The following is a 16,921-nucleotide window of genomic DNA, read 5'->3' as shown; positions in this document are numbered from 1 at the left end:
GCAACAGAAGCAGCGACAAAGCAGCCGCCGTTCAAATATTTAAATAAAGCCCCTCGCCGCCTGAAGCTTCTCACTTGTCATCGCCCCCATCATCGCCGGATGATTCATTGCAAGGCTCGCAGCTATGCTGCTAACGGCATATTCCAGGATCCACATCCCCCAGGCTTAAACGAATCTCTCCCATCGGCCAATCACAGCGCCGCAATAAATCAAGCGCCATTCCCTCATCAAGCTTAGCGCCTCGCACAGCCAAAGCCCTAGCTGGGCGAATTTGCGACCCCACCAAAAATGAAAAAAAGGTATCCGCGATATTGGTTCCTTTTTTTTCTTACATTAGCATCAACGAATAAACAGCTTCATCACTTTGCCGCAACGCAGGTCGCACCCATTCAACCTCAACTAAACGATCCGTTCGAGTCGTGAAGCCGTCAAAATGTCTTACCAGAAGAACGACAAGGATGTCCAGGAGCCGGCTGTTAGTCTCTTATATCCCGAATCCGTTGCGACAACTGCTATACCTATGATCGCATCTCGAGAAGGAGAAAGGAGAGCCAGAAGCTAACCTCTATTGTCCAATTGCTATAGAAGAGCCACAAGATCCGCATCACCCTTTCTTCCCGCAAGGTCCAGGTTCTCGAGAAGGTCTGCACCGAGATCATCGACCGTGCTAAGAACAAGGACCTCCGCGCCAAGGGCCCCGTCCGTCTGCCTACCAAGCGTCTGACCGTCACTCCTCGCAAGACCCCTTGCGGTGAGGGTTCCAAGACCTGGGACCGCTTCGAGATGCGCATCCACAAGCGTCTCATCGAGTACGTCTCCTGCTTCCTCATTCTGGACTCATTGGTGTTGTCAAAGACTCTTTGTCGCTAACATATCATCTTTGCAGCCTCCACGCCCCCACCGAGGTCGTCAAGCAGATCATTGTCAACATCGACGCTGGTGTCGAGGTTGAGGTCACCATTGCTGCTTAAGCGAATTTCCAATATCGTAAAGACGTTGGAGTGACCGATACCTTGACGTTGGGAGAAATTAAACCCTCTCTCGACTCCGATAGGCTTCTAACAATAAACTGGTTTACGACATACATTTTTGTCTCTCCTATTTGCAACAATCGTGACTGTCTCTCTCATATGACATGCATAATCCATTCTTCATAGTATTCGTATTCTCAAACTAAATTCGCGAATTCAAATCTGCGGAAAAAAATCCAGTCATAGTAGTAGCGAAGCCGGCTAAACGCCCTGCAATATCTGCCTTATATATAGAACACGAAACCATATCGATAAACGCCGTATTAATCTGTTTGATCATATCCCCTTTCATTCCATATCCATTTGAGCCCCAACAGTGTTAGGTATGTCGTTCGATCCAAGCTGGTTAAAAGTCCCAACGAGTGCATACTCGTGGTGGCGGTAGCTCTGGCATTAGCCCATCGGCAAATGTTCCTGTCTGTCCAAATTTATTCCATTGCGCCTTTACTGTGTCGCTGTATTCCTCCAGAGCTAGTTCAGTGTCCCTATTGTATCCTGGAGGGCCGTTGGGGAACCATATTCGCGTCCAGGTACCGTTGAATTCCTTGATACCAGGTTGACCATCTTTATAAGTGACGGGCTTCCCTTTGAATTGAACAAGCCGTCCATCCATTGACTTTGAACTATAGCTCTCGACAGGTGGATGTTGTCTTTTACTACTCGGGGGATAGGGGTTGTTGCCACCTGCGGCTGCTTGGGGCTGCTGATTCGCACCGAACGGATTGGGTTGAGAAGGGGCACCATTTGCCTGAGGCTGGCCAAATGGATTTGCATTGGGTTGTTGCTGTCCAAATGAACCTGCATTGTTCTGCCCAAAGCTCGTTCCAGAGTTCTGGTTTGTCGGTGCCCCAAATGCCGACTGCTGCTGGGAAGGCTGTTGGCCAAACGGATTGGTAGCATTTGATGCTGGTCCTTGTGGTGCGGCTCCAAATGGGTTGGCGGCAGGAGCAGATGGCTTTCCAAAGGCGGTTGAAGTTGTCGGCTGGCCAAAGGGATTAGGAGCGTTGTTAGGCTGGTTCGTGGGGGTTGATCCAAAAGGACTTGATGTAGTGCCGCCTTGGCTAGCACTTGAGCCGCCAAAGGGGTTGGCAGCTGGCGTAGCGTTGTTGCCTGCTGAGGCAAAACCACTCGGTGCTGCAGTCGTCGAAGCCCCAAATGGATTCGGCTTCTGGCCAAGTTGGCTGGTTTGGCCGAAAGCACTTCCTTGGGTCTGCTGTGCCTGTGGCTGGCCAAATGGATTGCTCTGGGTATTTGGTTGGGGTGCTTGGCCAAACGCTGGAGCACCAAATGGACTAGGCTTGGCCCCAAGCATAGACGGCTGGCCAAAAGCTGATGTTGGCTGTGATGGCTGGCCAAAGGCCAACGTTGTCTGGGTCGGTTGTCCGAATGCTGATGTGGGCTGAGATGGCTGGCCAAACGTAGGTTGCGAAGGCGCGCCAAACGGATTTGATGCCTGTCCCAGCGCAGACGGCTGCCCAAAAGAACTTGTCGTCGTCGCCATAGAAGTATTTCCTCCAAATGCGTTTACCGCTGGATTCGGTCTCTTTCCAACCAGAAATTCTCCAAACGGCGCGCCTTGTGTTCCTTCCCTGCATATATCAAGTCTATTCGGATGGCGGTTTTCTCCTCCAACGATGAATTGTGCCGCCTCGTTCGGATTTCGCGCCGCATTTTCCATCTGCTGCTTCGCATTTTGCCATAGTTGTTGCGCTTCGGTCAACTGGGTGCCTTGGGTTAGTATACTCTCGATTGCATTGCTCCATGACCATGCGATGTAAGCGAATGCAGCAGAGTCGAGATGACTTACAGCTTGTTGCTCGTTCCCTGATGCTTTTCCGACCATATAATGGAGCCTTAATTCTTCAAAACTCTGTTCACGAGGGTATCCTCCAAAGAGCTGGTCTGGAGCGTCTCGCCCCGGGGCATAGGCCGAGAGGATCCATTGCGGTGCTTCGGTCGTCAAGTCCTTCTCAATGACATCGGGCGATATATTGTACTTTGCTTTGTTTTTTAATAAAAGTCAGCTTTATTCGGGCGAATTCGGAGTCAAGAGCCTTACAAAACGTGGCATCGCCTCCGCTAGAGTTGTTTCCTCCGGGAGCTCCAAAGCGGTTGGAGGAGGGCTGGTTGCGGTTACCACCAGGATTTACATGTTCAAATCGGCAACTATCTAAGGCAGATTACAATTAGCATCTTCCCTAGACGATCTCGCTAAGCTCTTTTTGAAATTGATACATCGGGCAAAAAAGCATTGCACTATCTAATCCTCAAGCAAGCTGAATCGGGACGTCGGTCGGAAGTTCACGTACTGCCAAACTTGCAGTAGCCCTGCTGGAAGAATCTGCATAGCGCCATGGTAGGCAATCGGCGTGGGATGATATTTATAAAGTAATCGCAGCGGCTATGCCATCGCGAAAGGCCGCCTGTTCAACGCCAAGTCACGGCGGTGTCGCGAGAATAGAGGAGGGGAAAAAATGATGCGTTGAAGTGGTTGAAGCCCGGCGATGGAAGATAAATAGAGGCAGGTGCTAAGATAGGCAGCCTTGTGCAGCCTTGGGCAACTTAGCGGCCTTCCAGCGCCTAAAATAAAGACACCGGCCAATCACAGCGTAATCGTCCACTGTAGCGTCCCTTTGCTCTAGGCAGTAAGACAGGTTTATACATACAGACTGCTCGATCTCCAATGTTGATGAAATCTACGTAGCACATCTACAAGAATTTTTATTCGTACTCACGTTGCATACAATCATGAAGTCTTTGATTTAAACAGTTTTTATTGAGTTTTTTTCTGTCTCTTTTAGTTTTTATTTCCTCGCATGAGCCTTGACAGTTGCATGCTTCTGTATATGTTCTTTCGCACTTGTCATCTCCACGCGATCTCAGTTTCCTTTGTCAATACAAGTCATATCCAAAAAAAAGTTGGTCATCGATATCCCATCCAACAACGTCATAAAGTACATGAAGCCATAAGTGAAAATTTAAGCCTTCTCGGCACGTCGGAACTCAACAAGAGGTCCGCACTTGCCACTGGTGAAGATGTCCCTCAGCTGGAACTCAGTTTCGCGGTGTCGTCCAAACTCGAGGTCTGGGTGGCCTTCAGAGATGTCCTGGACACCAACGGCTCGTCGCATGTCATACAAGTAGATAGCTCGGCCAAGAGACAGGGTCATTTCAACATAGGCCATAGCCTTGCCAATGCATCCACGGGGTCCAAGACTCCAGGCGACGAAAGCGCTGTGTGCCCTCTCAACCTCCTCCTTGGTAGTTGGCTTTCCGGTGATGGGGTTCATGTCGCCGGCAACCCAGCGCTCAGGGACATAGGTGAATGACTGGGGATAGTAGGCCTCGTTGTGGTGGATGTTGTAGTGGGCAGTTCCGACGACGGTGCCTTCGGGAAGCACTTCGCCATCAATGGTGGCACCGCCAGCCATGACCTCCCGAGGAGGAATACCGCCAACAGAGGGAGACATGCGCATAGCCTCGTCGATACAAGCCTTGAGGTAGGAGCAGGATGAAAGAGCAGGGCCCTGGACAATCTCCTCGACGTCGTTGAACTTGCCTCGGATTTCCTCGACAACCTTCTTCATGGCCGCGGGGTTGCGGGTAAGGTAGAACAGGGTAGCGGCCATGGCAGTGGAGGTTGTATCAGATCCGGCAATGATGCTATTTTACAAGTCAGCATTAACTTCACCAGTGTATGTAAGGTATGGAGAAAAGCTTACAGCAAGTTGGATTCAGCCCAGAGTTCAGGAGTAGTAAAGCCCTCGCCAGTTTCGGGATCACGAGCCTTGAGGAGGTACCAGAAGAAGTCGCGACGGTCCGCATCCTCACCAAGCTTAGTTCTCTCCGTCAGTTGGGCCTTGCTGTAGGCCATGAAGCGAGCACGTCCAGCGGCCAGAGCAGGGAACATGTACTTGTCGAGTCCGAGGTTGTTGACGATGGGCATAGTACCGCACTGTTCTCATGATTAACAAATGTCTTTTCACAATTCGCATCGTAGAGCATCATTGACTTACAACAAGGTGTCTGGTGGTGGCGGCCTCGACCAAGCCCAGGGCAAAGCGGTTGTCCTCGCTTTCCAGCATGCGGAATGATTTGCCATAGCACAGATCACCAAGGACATCGATGGCCAGGTAATTGCACCAGTCATCCATCTTTCGCGGCTGAGTCCAGCCCTTGGAGTCGGCGCCGCCATCCTCGATGCCAATCTGCTCGCAGAACAAGCGCACATTGTTGAGAATGAATCGCTGCATATCCTTCATGGCGCTCTCGGAGAAGGCGTGGGAGAGCACGCGGCGCTTGCGGGCGTGGACGCCCTTGTCGCGAGTGTTGTGCGTGTTGTGCACGGGGTGGGCAAAGGAGTCGTAGAACTCGGACTTGCGGACGTTGGCCTTGAAGCCGTAAATGTCCTGCAGCGACTGGTTGGTGCTGAATGAGAGGGAGTTGGGGCCAAAGCGGACGGTTTTGCCTTTGCGAAACAGCGTATGTTAGTCGCGACTCTCGCCGTCTCATTTCAGCGTTCATTTTATAAGATGTATCTTACCGTACTTCTGGTGCAGACGCCAGAACTGAAGGTGGCGATCGCCCCTCCAGGCGTAGTAGAGCTGGTAGGCATCTGTGACCTTTGCGATGAGAGGGCCCGGGTACTTTGCAAGAGGGTGGAAGAAAATGCGGTAGGTGATGATGGCAAAGACCTAGATTTCCATGTTAGCACCACCGGACTTTCAGGGCCTGCCAGAGCTTCTTATTTCGCAATTTCTACACGGCGTAGAGCTCTGTATTGCACATCCTCCCCATTCTACAGCGTCAAAGAACTTACATAGAAGACTCCGCCGCCAAGCAGAATCCCTAGCCATGCAAGAACATGTTGTAGGCTAAATGATTGCAACATCTTTGCAGAGTTCAAACCATCCACTGGTCGTATGTGAAACTCTACCCAGAAAGACAAAAAAGACGATTGGAAGAAAGACAGAGGAAAGGGAAAAAGAAAGAAATAAGAGGGAAAAGAAACACACTTTATTCACAGCCTGCCCCGAATAGCAAACCCCATATTGCACCCAAAAAAGCTTCATGAATCCCGACTAGCCCGCCGCCATTAAGAAGTTAAGTATTATCAAACAGCTACCCCAGTTCTCCAGCATTATTCACAGCCCATTGAATGCTTGCATCATCGGCTTTCCACGGCACACACGCCGCAGAGGCTTATCGATTGTCTCGTCCAACATGCCCCGGATGCAGGCTTTTGCTGCCAAAGCTGATGACATGGGATGGCTCGAATCAGCCCTACTGCCGCTTAGCTTCGGCGGGGAAACGCTTCCAATTAAGCGTCTGACGCGAACCCCGGGCGTCCGGTGTGCGGGGGGAGCAAAAGGCTGTGTGCATACATACTGTACGCAAACGAGCAGTCAAGCAGAAAAGAAAAAAGTAAGCGCCAAGACGAGATAAGGGAAGTTTTTTTTGCAGCGAGTAGGGAGACCGGCATTACGAGTCAATTGTGGAGGGGCAGCTTGGAGCTTTGGAGCGCCATCTCAGATCTGGGATTGCTTGTCCCGCCTCTGTTTCTGGACCTGGATTGGATTGGCCTTTGTAGCAAGTAAGACAGACGTCCATCCCAATCCCGAGGTCCGCTTACTTGGAATCAATGCTCGTTTTTTTTTTCCCCAACCAACTGCTAACCACGTCGCCACTTTGAGGTCATGAGTTTCAAGTGTTTTTTTTTTATCCTTTTGGCTTGATCCTCACATCTCTACTGGAATGGGATTTTGAAAGGGGTTTAGCCAGACATTAAACCTTCACTGTACATGTCAGAGAGCAGCATGAGCAAAACACACCGTCACCTCCGCCCATCGCCCGATAAGCCGTAAGAAAATCAAAATGCCTATTAGAAATGCTTTCACCCCTCTGTAAATTCCCCATCTTAGCAATCTGCATAATCAGAAACAATCACAAGGTTAGCAAGCATCGAGATAGAAGAAGAAAAAAATGAAGCGACTGAAGCCGCGCCTTGGAACCAATTCCGCTCCCTTTCCGCTCCTCGATATCGACTTTCTGCGATTCCTGTACTGCGTATCTGCATAAAGCGGAGCCGAGTCGTGCCGCCGGTATCCAAAGATTGCGAGGGCCTTCCTCGATCCTCTCTCCACTCTCCACTTTATCGGTCCGGGCTCGAGTGGAGCTTCTGCGGTGTCCGTGGAGTGAGAACTTGCCGCGGGACATTTTGCTTACTCTGTTCGTATCACTGATTGTCCATACAGTGTATGAGCATGTCGTAATAGGCTCTCCGTACACCGCAAGGATATGCCGGAGAGCTAGATACTGTGGGGGGAAGGCGAAACTTCCGCCAGGAACCTGATCCAATGTCTGCCTATTCGCCCAACGATTGGCTGCGTCCATCTACTCACCTAATCGAGTAAGTAGCATTGCAGGATTGTTTGCTTGTAGGTGAGTTGACCAGTAATAAATAGCATATTCTTACAAAGTAGGCCTACGGAATATGGGAGCCGGAAATCGCGTGATCTCACCTATATGCCTTGTACATGTGCCTGTCCTCGCTGCATGTAAAGTACGAAGTAGTATTGATTTTACAAATTCACACAAATTATTTCTACAAGTACACAGGTTATATGACAAAAAGTATATGCCCCTGATGATCATTAATCAGTTACAGCCCATTTTCCGTATCAAAATCCATTTTTCCCTTTCCCCCTTCCGCTCTTTCCAGCGAAGAGGAGAACAACAATAAAGAAAAGCCCAAGACAGCCGCCGTACAACCGCCAAATAACTCCGTCCAGACAAGTATACAATTCCCCGCCGGTACAGAAATTAGTTGAAGTAGCGTGGTTCGTCAAAGACGTGGTATCGATGATCTCTTACTCCATCTCCTCTAAACATGGCGGGATATCGCCATCCTTCAGGAACCTCCCCTTCCTCTACGCGATGATCGCGATCCTCGGCAGACTGAGCTGCTAGCTCTCGAATCTCAGCGTCCGAGTGTGGAATAACAAACTTCGCGGTCTGAAGCTCGGTATCGGTAATCGTGCTTCGGCTGACACGCGCGTAGCCAACTCGCTTGATATTCTTGAACAAGATATATTCGCACCATCGGTCCCAGTCGGTTGGATCAACATCGTGCATGCCCGAGGTGTCGCTCACATAGGTATTGTAGTTGCCCTCGAGTGGCTCTGTCACCAGGTAACTAAGTAAGAAAGCTGGCCGATCCGTCGATCCCATGAGGTTTGCAAGATACTCAGACTGAAGACGTCGGTCTTCGGGATCTTCCTCCTGGCCAGAGTGGAAAACGAAGACATCAACAAGTTGGCCGTAGACATCCAACGTAGCGTGAATTGCCGGTGCCAGCTCACCCACTGGGCTAGGCAGGAGATGATGCTTGGATTCCACAATGGGGAACTTGGATAGAAGGGCAGCACCCCAAGTGTGCTTGTTGGGGCCGGGGCCGTAGTCAACATACATGCCCAAGTCTTCGGCGAGGAACTGGGTCGTGTCTCGGTTGCCCATAATGATACGCTGAAGGTCTGATTCCAGGAGACCAATGACATCAACCTCCATCTCTTTGATCAAATCCCGCATGCGGTATTCAGAAGACCACATATCATTGTCCAGAGAAAAGTGTATCGTCCAAATGCCCGCCGTGAGGATCCGATCCTCAGCATGGTACGGCTTATAATCATTGGTGGGGAATCGTCTGAACGCTGCACACATGAATAGGACATTGACGATGATGGCTGAGAGACCAAAATACTTCTTGTGCTGCGAGGGGGATGAGCGGCGAGCTGGCTGATAGCGCGGCTGTGATGTGTTGAAATCATACACGCCGGCACCAATCAAGAACATCATGGTAAGCATCACCCAGTCAGTACGCTCTCGAACGAGCGGACCTCCGGGCACAAATGCGTAGGCAACAACCCATACGTGGAACAAGACCACGAAGTTATATACCAAAAAGCCCAGCCCAAATGTAACCGCTGGGTTCTTCTTAGCGGCATTGGAAATCAGTGGAACGGAGACTGCCATGAGATACGCTGCCAGACCGAGGCCACCATAGAAACCGAACCAGTGGCTGAAAAAGGTCAGGATCATGGCACTGATGAATCCAACCGCGTATTGGGGCCAGCTTCCTGCGAGGCCGGGTCTATTGATACCCAGGAAGATGCCTGCAGACATAGCAGCAACAGTAAACCAGCCGTGTGTAGAGAAATACGGGCCGCGGATTGGGAAACCCTCCCATACCCAGAGAATCATTGTACTTGTATCAGACAACAGCGAATGCAAACCAAAGAACAGGCCGCCAACGCCGAGAGCAGCAAGGAGGCTGGAGCCTTGTTGCTTTGGCTCCTCCGCGAGAGAACCAGTAAGTGGGCCCTTCCTTGTGAACCGGAGGGCAGCGAGAATTCCTAGTACGAGTCCAGTACCGTTCCATCCGCCATTCTCGGCATGCATGATGGGCCAGATAGGGTTGTTCGTGGTCCACGCAAACTTCATGGTAGAAGATAGGATCAAGCCAATCATCCATCCAAGCAGCTTGCTCTCGAGCCGAACATTGTGGACTGAGTCCGCGTGCAAAGAGCTGGCCCATCCAAGGCATGAGAGTCCGACACCAAGTCCAACGGCGCACAGTCGAAGCACTGGGTCAAGGACGAGATACGCGGCAACTCCAGATAGCGACAAAAGATGGATGAGTCTCAGGTTGTTGACAACAAAAGATCGAACGAGCCCAAGTCCCAATAGTGCTGGTGCGATAGTCACCATAACAAAGGCTTCGAAGCCGGAAATGCCCATATGCCATAGCGGGAAGTCTAATGCGTGTCAGGACAGGGGTCAATTCATAAAAAGCAAGAGAGAATTGGAATCTTACACCACACGACGAGACCAAGACTAGTAAGCATTGACCAAAAGACAAACTGCCAAGACGTTAGCTCCACAGAGTCATATATAATAGTGTGCATCAAAGGTAACTGACTCCATGGTAAACGCTGGCAGCAGTATCGAGAGCATCCGCAGTAGTGAATCGGATAGAGAAAAAGCCTCCAGTAATCTGCTCCTTTCTAGATAGAGTCGCTCGTAAGCAAATGCAGAAGTTGTCTCTCAGCACACAGAAAAGACTTACTCTTTCTCCAGAACTGCAGATGGGACAGAGGAGTAGTTTTCACTGCCAAAGCGGGACTTATTAGAGGTTTTTTCTTGTAGAATAGATATATTGAACACAATTTCGCATAAAAAGAACAGCATTCTACTTGGGGAGCCATTGCACGTACCCCTTGCTCGTCCCTTTGGCATCCCGCACCGAAATCTCAAAGGTATTAAAATCGAGGGCTGTAACCGCATCGAAAGCCACGTCGAAGAGAATCAATGCCCACTCGAAGAAGGCGTACGTGGTATAAGCTGGCTCACGGTTAGTTTCCGGTTCGGCATTCATTCATCCACGACTGAAGAAGGGCCATATATACCTCCAGCTATGCGGTGCACTTTGTGTTGGATGAAGAAGTAGATCAAAGGCACCAGAGTTCCAAAAAAGGCACCCGCCAGGCGCTTGCGCCATTGGATTGCGGAGGGATTCGGCGGGCTTAGAGCAATGCAGCCAGTCGTCCACGGTAGAGTGCAAACGATGTAGGATATCATGAGAATATCGTGCCAATCGTGGTCGTCCGTAGATGTAATGTACGTCCAGCCGCCACAAGTCAAGGTTCGCAGCAAGCCCATGGATGCGACAAAACCGGGGAGCTTCGAATTGGGCCTACGAGTTAAAAGGTACCACAGGCCAACGAGCGCAAAACGAGGCCCTGCGCAGATCAAACGAATTCAAAAAGTCAGCTTCCTCTCGAGTCATGGCGCTGCAAGGTCGCTTCTACCTGATGTGATGGCAATGAAAATCATAAAGAACGAGCGCTCCGGATATCGATCGCCGATCGTCGCAGAGACAGATGGGAACCACTCATCAGGGTATCCATAGAATTCATTTTGTACGATCTTGTGGTAATGCAACGAAACGCCGACTATCAATGCGCTGATGAATGCAGCTGCGCGAGTTTTTCGAATGCAAAATCAGCTTCTGACTGCGCAAATCTAGGACTTTGCAGCCCGTCCACAGCTTCAATTCCGCGGCGATCGGACTTACTGTAAGCTACGGCTGTATGCGCCCAGCTAACCCACTGTCCGTTAAAGCTGAGGACAATGCCGCCGTCCTTGTCCTTGTATCTCGACGCCATCGCGACAAAGGGAATGAATGAGAGGTCGCGATCAAGAGAGCGGCCGGAGCATCCGGAAATAAAGATTGGTGGGAGTTGGATGAGGGGAATTAAAAATCATAAGAGATTGGATTTATAGTCGCCCGTGCCGAGGGCCTGTCGCGATCGTGTCAACAGGCGACTTACCCCCCTGTGCCCTGCTCTCTGTGGGGATGACAAGGATTGGATAGTGAGAACACGTCTCGGCGCGAGCTTTTTGTGGTTGAGCCCCAAATTTCCTCTCACCTAAACGTTTAATAATGTACAGCCCACTAGTCTGCTTTCGGCAAAGAGCATCCATATCGCTATAGACTGCCTTACACGTGAAGTCAGCACGGCCAACAACGCTGATTTAATCATTCGATCAAATCTTCTTTTAGTCTTTACTAACTCAGGAGTTGATCCGGAGTTAATCAGGACTTTTACCTGAAGTCTTTAATTCATGCCTGGCATCAAACGATATATACGAGCCTACACAGCCGCGGCGTTGTTTTGGGCTGGCTTCGGACGATTACAGTCGAGCGAGGTCCGTGAACCAAAAAGAGACTAGTCCCCGTACAAGTCGATGGATCTTAGGCCTAGCCACCATGATGACGGAAAAGAGCAGGGACCCTCTAAATAACGCTAAACTTTTTGCTTCAAATAGGCTCCACTAAACTTTTGGCAGCCTCGTGAAAAACTTCGGCGAACATCCGCCGCAGACATTGTTTGGACACACGCAACAGCAGCTCCAATTTCTCTAAGGGTGAGGCTGTACTCAACATGGCCGGAGTCGCGGACAAGGCGAGGTTCTTCCTCGAACGCTCGGTGCCCCAGCTGCGAGAATGGGAGGAAAAGTCGATCTTTTCCAAGGTGAGAGAGGGCAGCAGCCAATCTTCATTGCCAAGTTTAGCTAACATCCAGTGATCAAGGACGAAATTCGATCAATTGTCCAAAAGCGAAACGATTTCGAACACAGGGTGCTTTCCCCCGGGAGCACCCCCTTAGAGTGGTCGTCCTACGCACAATGGGAGCAATCTGTCGAGTCTCTCCGCTCCAAGCGCTGCCAGCGTCTGAAACTGCGCAATCTCAATTCTGCGCACGCCGGCCAAGCTCGTGTATTGTCAATCTACGACAGGGGCGTTGGGAGGCATCCCGCAAGCAGCGCGCTGTGGCGTGAATACCTTACGTATATGGCCAAGGTCAACGCCGCAAAACGCTGGCGCAAGACCATGACCAGGGCTCTTCGAATGCTACCCAAGGACCCCGAGATGTGGGTGATGGCGGCGAACCGATTCGCAAATAACGGGGATATGGCGTCCGCAAGGAATTGCTTCATGAGAGGATGCCGGTTCTGCTCTTCGGACTGCACTCTCTGGCTCGAGTATGCAAGATGCGAGATGAAGTGGCTGGACAAGATTGAGAGAAAGAAGGCAAAGGGGGAGAAAGTACCGGCTCTACGCCCTAAAAATGACGACGATGAGCTCCTCTTGCTCGGCAGTGATGAAGAGGACGAGGATGAGGACTTGGCTCTTCCGGAGCCATCCAAGGCGCAGGCAAAGGTGATTGACGAACAGGCCACGCAAGAGCTACAGTCAAACCCCGCCATGAACGGCGCCATCCCCATGGCCATTTTCGATATATCACGGAGACAGCCCTTTTTCAAGCCCGAAGTCGGAGAGCAGTTCTACATAATGTTCGTGTCGTTTAAGAAGCTCTCGGTCCAGCCACGGATATCTCAGCACGTCCTAGATGCCCTTGATGAGCACTATCCTAACGACCCTTCTACCTGCAACCTCCATATCAGACAGCCTCTTTTGGGAGTCTCAGCATTCGCGGCAGAGTTCCCCCGAAGCTTAGGGACAGTTTTGCAGCGACTGGGATCATACCTGGAGACCACTACGAATAGAGCAGCGTTGGAGAAGAAGACTATTGCTTGGATAGACGAATATCTGCAGCTGGAGGGCCTGGACCAAGCTCTGAGGACGGTGTTAGAGCGTACTAAAGAGAAGCTGAGTGCGAGCGCAGCGAACTAGACTTGTATTAATTATGCTACCCTACACCTTACACCAAGCATTTGCGTTGTTTGTCTTTCGGTCAATATGGGTCATTAAAAAAACTTTGTGGCATCTGCTTTTCTAATACATTTCTTTGCCCAATAGCTTGCGTGGTATATGTGCGCTTGATTGATGCTGTGCTGTGCTGGACGATTTGAAGATCCCATTGGATGTGTGTTGGAATATGGAGTTAGGTAGATGCCAGAGGCCGTTGCAGGAAATCTGTCAGGCTATTCCAAACAAAGGCCAAGCGCATCATTAAGCCATTACCCCTGTCTAAGCACGTAGTAGGGGAAGATACAGCTACGATGACAAGGAGTATCAAGAATACATAGGAAATGGCCGCGTTCCTATTGCTCATGCTCATTTGAGGAATCCTCCTCTTAGCTTAGGTGAGATATCGTATTCCTCAGTCATTTGGGGTTTCCGTAACACCTTGCGACGCATCCAATGCAGCCGGTTTTAAGTAAGCTGTCAGGTATAACGCCTTTATGGTGTGCAGCTAATACTCGACGAGCATTAGTTCCCGTACACACCACACTCCGGCTCCCGTCAGAGCTTGGAGGAGAGATAGGCATCAATAGGCAGCTGGACTGGATATTATAGCCGGGAGAAATGGCTGCTTGCAAAGACCATTTTATCGGCGCCCAGGCAGCGAATAGACGGGATGAATGGGCATGCGGATACTGTGACTGATACGCAGCGTACATAGGCGGGTGATGCGGCGCGTTTATTGGGCCTGCGAGCACCATGACCTACTAATGCTCAATCAACGGGCCACGCTGCCCTGCATACAGATTTTGCGAAAACCCGCAATTTATACGCAGCACTTCAATTTTGTACAAACCTTCCTAACGCAGCCACCGTTCGCACTCTTGCTTACACTTGTTTGACCAAGGAGCGACTGCAATATATGGAAGGGCATTAAGGAGGAGGAGTGGCAGTCCATACAGATCGTACATATTCAGCTGCAGATTATCAGGGATGTCAAACAATGGCAAGCAATGCTTTGAAGAAGGCGCAACGATGTATTTAAAGAACCTGCAGATTAGGCCATGTTGGTGGCATGCGGGGGGGCCTGGACGATTGGATACTCAACCCTGGCCGTCACTTTTGACGATGAGCGAATTGTTGGGCTCGCAGACGTTCGTCTAGCACAAACTTGTCGGCTCGTCGATGACAGACAGCTTGTGTGATCCTCTCGGATTGGATGATAATTCACGTCTCCGCAGACGGTGAAGGGATCTGTTGCTGCTCGTCTAGTTCCGAGGCCCACGATTCCACTTCCCATGGTGCCGTGTTGCGGAGCTTGCTCTGTCTTGTCTTCATTTCTCTCTCAGCTGCTCGAAAGAAATAAAGGTCTGGACACCTTGGAGTGCGGCACAAAGCGAAGCGTGACAGTGGTAATCTCGGCTGATGGCAGCAGTAGCTGTAGCAAACAGTTTCGGAACGTCAAAGCCCTCTTGCTAGCGCCGAGGCCTTGTCTCTAGCCTCCAGCTATACTTTCCGCTTCCCCGGTCGAAACTCGCTGAGATAACCTTACATTCGAATAGAAGAGAAAACAAGGTAGTCATAAGACACGTTTTCGCAGTCGGGGCCTTTTGTGAGTCAGGCTCACGTCGCAATCAGCTTGCTGTTTCATAGTGTTCTGTGAGATGCCGCCAATGCAATGCAGCAGCGTCTTGTTGAGTCCAAGCTCTGTGCCGTTTCCGGCAGCGCCAACCGCGGCCCCCAAAAGGGCTGAATCTCTCTGTCAAATAGAAACGAATGCCCGGGGGACAATGGCTTAGCGACGGCGTGATTGGACATATGTAGCCAACTCACCTAGTTCTTGTTCCTTTTTCCTTTTGCTTTCCAATTTTTATTAATGTGGGTGGCAAGAGAAGGGAATGGCGGGAGAGCCTGGCTCGGCGGCCAGCCCAGGCCACGCATGATGGCACACACAGCTAGCCCAATCAGCCCAAAAGGCCGCAACGAGAAAAGGAGGGGGGAAATTGGGGTCCTATAGAGCGACTTGGATTCTCAAAGCCTGTGCTGCAAGTGAAATAGATGAAGAGCTGCTAGCAATTCGCCATGGAGGCGGTGATAAGCGTGAGACCGTCTTCTCGTCTGTGACGCAGGTGGTGATGGACTAGGCGGGAGCCAACAAGCTGTGATCAGCAGAGGGTGCTTCCACAGACGCACACCAATTAAAGGCAGCGGGCTCGCGAGAACAGCCGGAGCACGTTTTGCCTGGCATCGCGGTCAAGTAAAGCTCCACTTGTCGATTTTCTTTTTGCTTTTGCTTCTTGTGCTTTGGCTGCTTTCATCATACTTTCTTTCATGCCTCTTTATTGATTTCGTGACTCTTCCTTCGCTGCCATTTTTCTTACAGACAAGAGAAATAAATGGTGAGGGTGCGCCGAGCGAGGCAGGCGGTTGGTGGTAGTCGGTTGGGCGATAATACGCTCGGTACGTGATACGTGCTGCGCTGTGGGGGTGAATGACCTCCGATGCAATTCACGGGCTCCAGGACACTAGAATGAGCGAATATGGCGAAGTGGCTGGCAATCCTCCTTTGGGCTGCAGAGAACTCGAGTAGACGAGCCGTGGAAAGGCAGTGAAAAAACCTCTATCCTCTCTTCTGCTCCTCTTTCCAAGCCTACCCCTGGTGCAACGGCTGATGACGGCCTGAAGCGAGGGTGCTGATGCTATCAGTGGCGGCGTCATTAATCGTGTGCCAGCTTTATGCGTGTGCTGCCGTAGGCACCGTTAGTAGGCGTAGTAGGTCGCAATAGGTACCTGTAGGCCTGGAGCTAATGGCCATGGCAATGCCAGGTCCCAGGCGGTAGGTACCAGATGGTAGGCAGGCTATTAGGCCTCTGCCTCTCTCACCCATAACTACCCCCCCTTCCCCCGTTCCTCGCCTGATTTCTTCCCATTTTCAATCGTTCTCTCGTTCTTTTCCCCTCTCGGCAGCCCTTTTTTGCTCGTCTTCGATGCCATTTTCTTCGTGCGTTGCCATGCGTGGCTCTTCTCTGCCTCACGGGCTCACTTACATGGCTTGGACCTGATTACCTCACCCAGCCTGTGTGGAGGACCCCCACGATTTGGTGTCAATCGGAAAAGAAATAGCGACCAGCGAAAACATTTGCAGTGCAGAGGCAGCGACTCGCAATTCAGCAACAGAGGAAATGGGCTAAAAGGCCTCGCCAACGCACGGATTTGCCCTCGGGAGAAACACAATGAGCAGCAGAAATTCGTCGCCGATGCGGGAACCGGTCATGTCGGAGGGGCCCTTGAGAGACTCGACTATGGCCCAGCGGCGCTGTTCTGGCCGCCATCAGAGCGTGCGCTGTGACAGGGGTGGCTGACCCTGTGGAGACTGGACAGCGGCATCAAACGGTGTCACAAGGCGACACGACGACCCCAGGATTCATTCCATCCCCGTCGCGGCTTTGGAGCAGACCGGCGCCAAGTCCACTTGCTGGTGCGCAAAGACGCTGGATTTGCTCAGCTTTGATCCCGCCGAAGGCCTTGGCGGCTGCAAAGAGCAAATCGAGTGAAGCGAGCGTCTCAGCCAAACAAAATGCTTTGGACCGCCAAAGCCTGGTTCGTGGCTTGAGGTGGGGCT

General features: G+C 51.1%; 5 protein-coding genes across 5 annotated transcripts; 2 read left to right on the top strand and 3 right to left on the bottom strand.

The window, feature by feature from the left end:
* Nucleotides 1–433: 433 nt before the first annotated feature.
* On the top strand, nt 434–971 carry TGAM01_v200837 (40S ribosomal protein S20; the record flags this gene model as incomplete). Its single annotated transcript, XM_018808918.1, has 3 exons — nt 434–475; nt 586–809; nt 887–971. The coding sequence occupies 3 exons, from the start codon at nt 434–436 to the stop codon at nt 969–971; spliced, it is 351 nt and encodes a 116-aa protein (XP_018657908.1).
* A 406-nt stretch (nt 972–1,377) lies between these two features.
* On the bottom strand, nt 1,378–3,386 carry TGAM01_v200836 (hypothetical protein; the record flags this gene model as incomplete). Its single annotated transcript, XM_018808919.1, has 4 exons — nt 1,378–2,751; nt 2,839–3,032; nt 3,091–3,201; nt 3,341–3,386. 4 exons carry the CDS (start codon nt 3,384–3,386, stop codon nt 1,378–1,380), a joined length of 1,725 nt encoding a protein of 574 aa, XP_018657909.1.
* A 623-nt stretch (nt 3,387–4,009) lies between these two features.
* On the bottom strand, nt 4,010–5,922 carry TGAM01_v200835 (hypothetical protein; the record flags this gene model as incomplete). Its single annotated transcript, XM_018808920.2, has 5 exons — nt 4,010–4,694; nt 4,754–4,986; nt 5,048–5,499; nt 5,575–5,725; nt 5,851–5,922. 5 exons carry the CDS (start codon nt 5,920–5,922, stop codon nt 4,010–4,012), a joined length of 1,593 nt encoding a protein of 530 aa, XP_018657910.1.
* Nucleotides 5,923–7,853: 1,931 nt separating this feature from the next.
* Nucleotides 7,854–11,254, bottom strand: TGAM01_v200834 (hypothetical protein; the record flags this gene model as incomplete). Its single annotated transcript, XM_024548633.1, has 8 exons — nt 7,854–9,844; nt 9,904–9,964; nt 10,009–10,093; nt 10,156–10,197; nt 10,304–10,430; nt 10,496–10,828; nt 10,898–11,065; nt 11,164–11,254. 8 exons carry the CDS (start codon nt 11,252–11,254, stop codon nt 7,854–7,856), a joined length of 2,898 nt encoding a protein of 965 aa, XP_024406644.1.
* Nucleotides 11,255–12,034: 780 nt separating this feature from the next.
* TGAM01_v200833 (hypothetical protein) lies at nt 12,035–13,287 on the top strand (the record flags this gene model as incomplete). Its single annotated transcript, XM_018808922.1, has 2 exons — nt 12,035–12,124; nt 12,184–13,287. 2 exons carry the CDS (start codon nt 12,035–12,037, stop codon nt 13,285–13,287), a joined length of 1,194 nt encoding a protein of 397 aa, XP_018657912.1.
* Between the last annotated feature and the right edge of the window lie 3,634 nt (nt 13,288–16,921).

Source organism: Trichoderma gamsii (assembly GCF_001481775.2).
Source record: "Trichoderma gamsii strain T6085 chromosome Unknown Scaffold_2.2, whole genome shotgun sequence".
NCBI lineage: Eukaryota > Fungi > Ascomycota > Sordariomycetes > Hypocreales > Hypocreaceae > Trichoderma > Trichoderma gamsii.
This window is presented reverse-complemented; position numbering and strand designations above follow the sequence as displayed.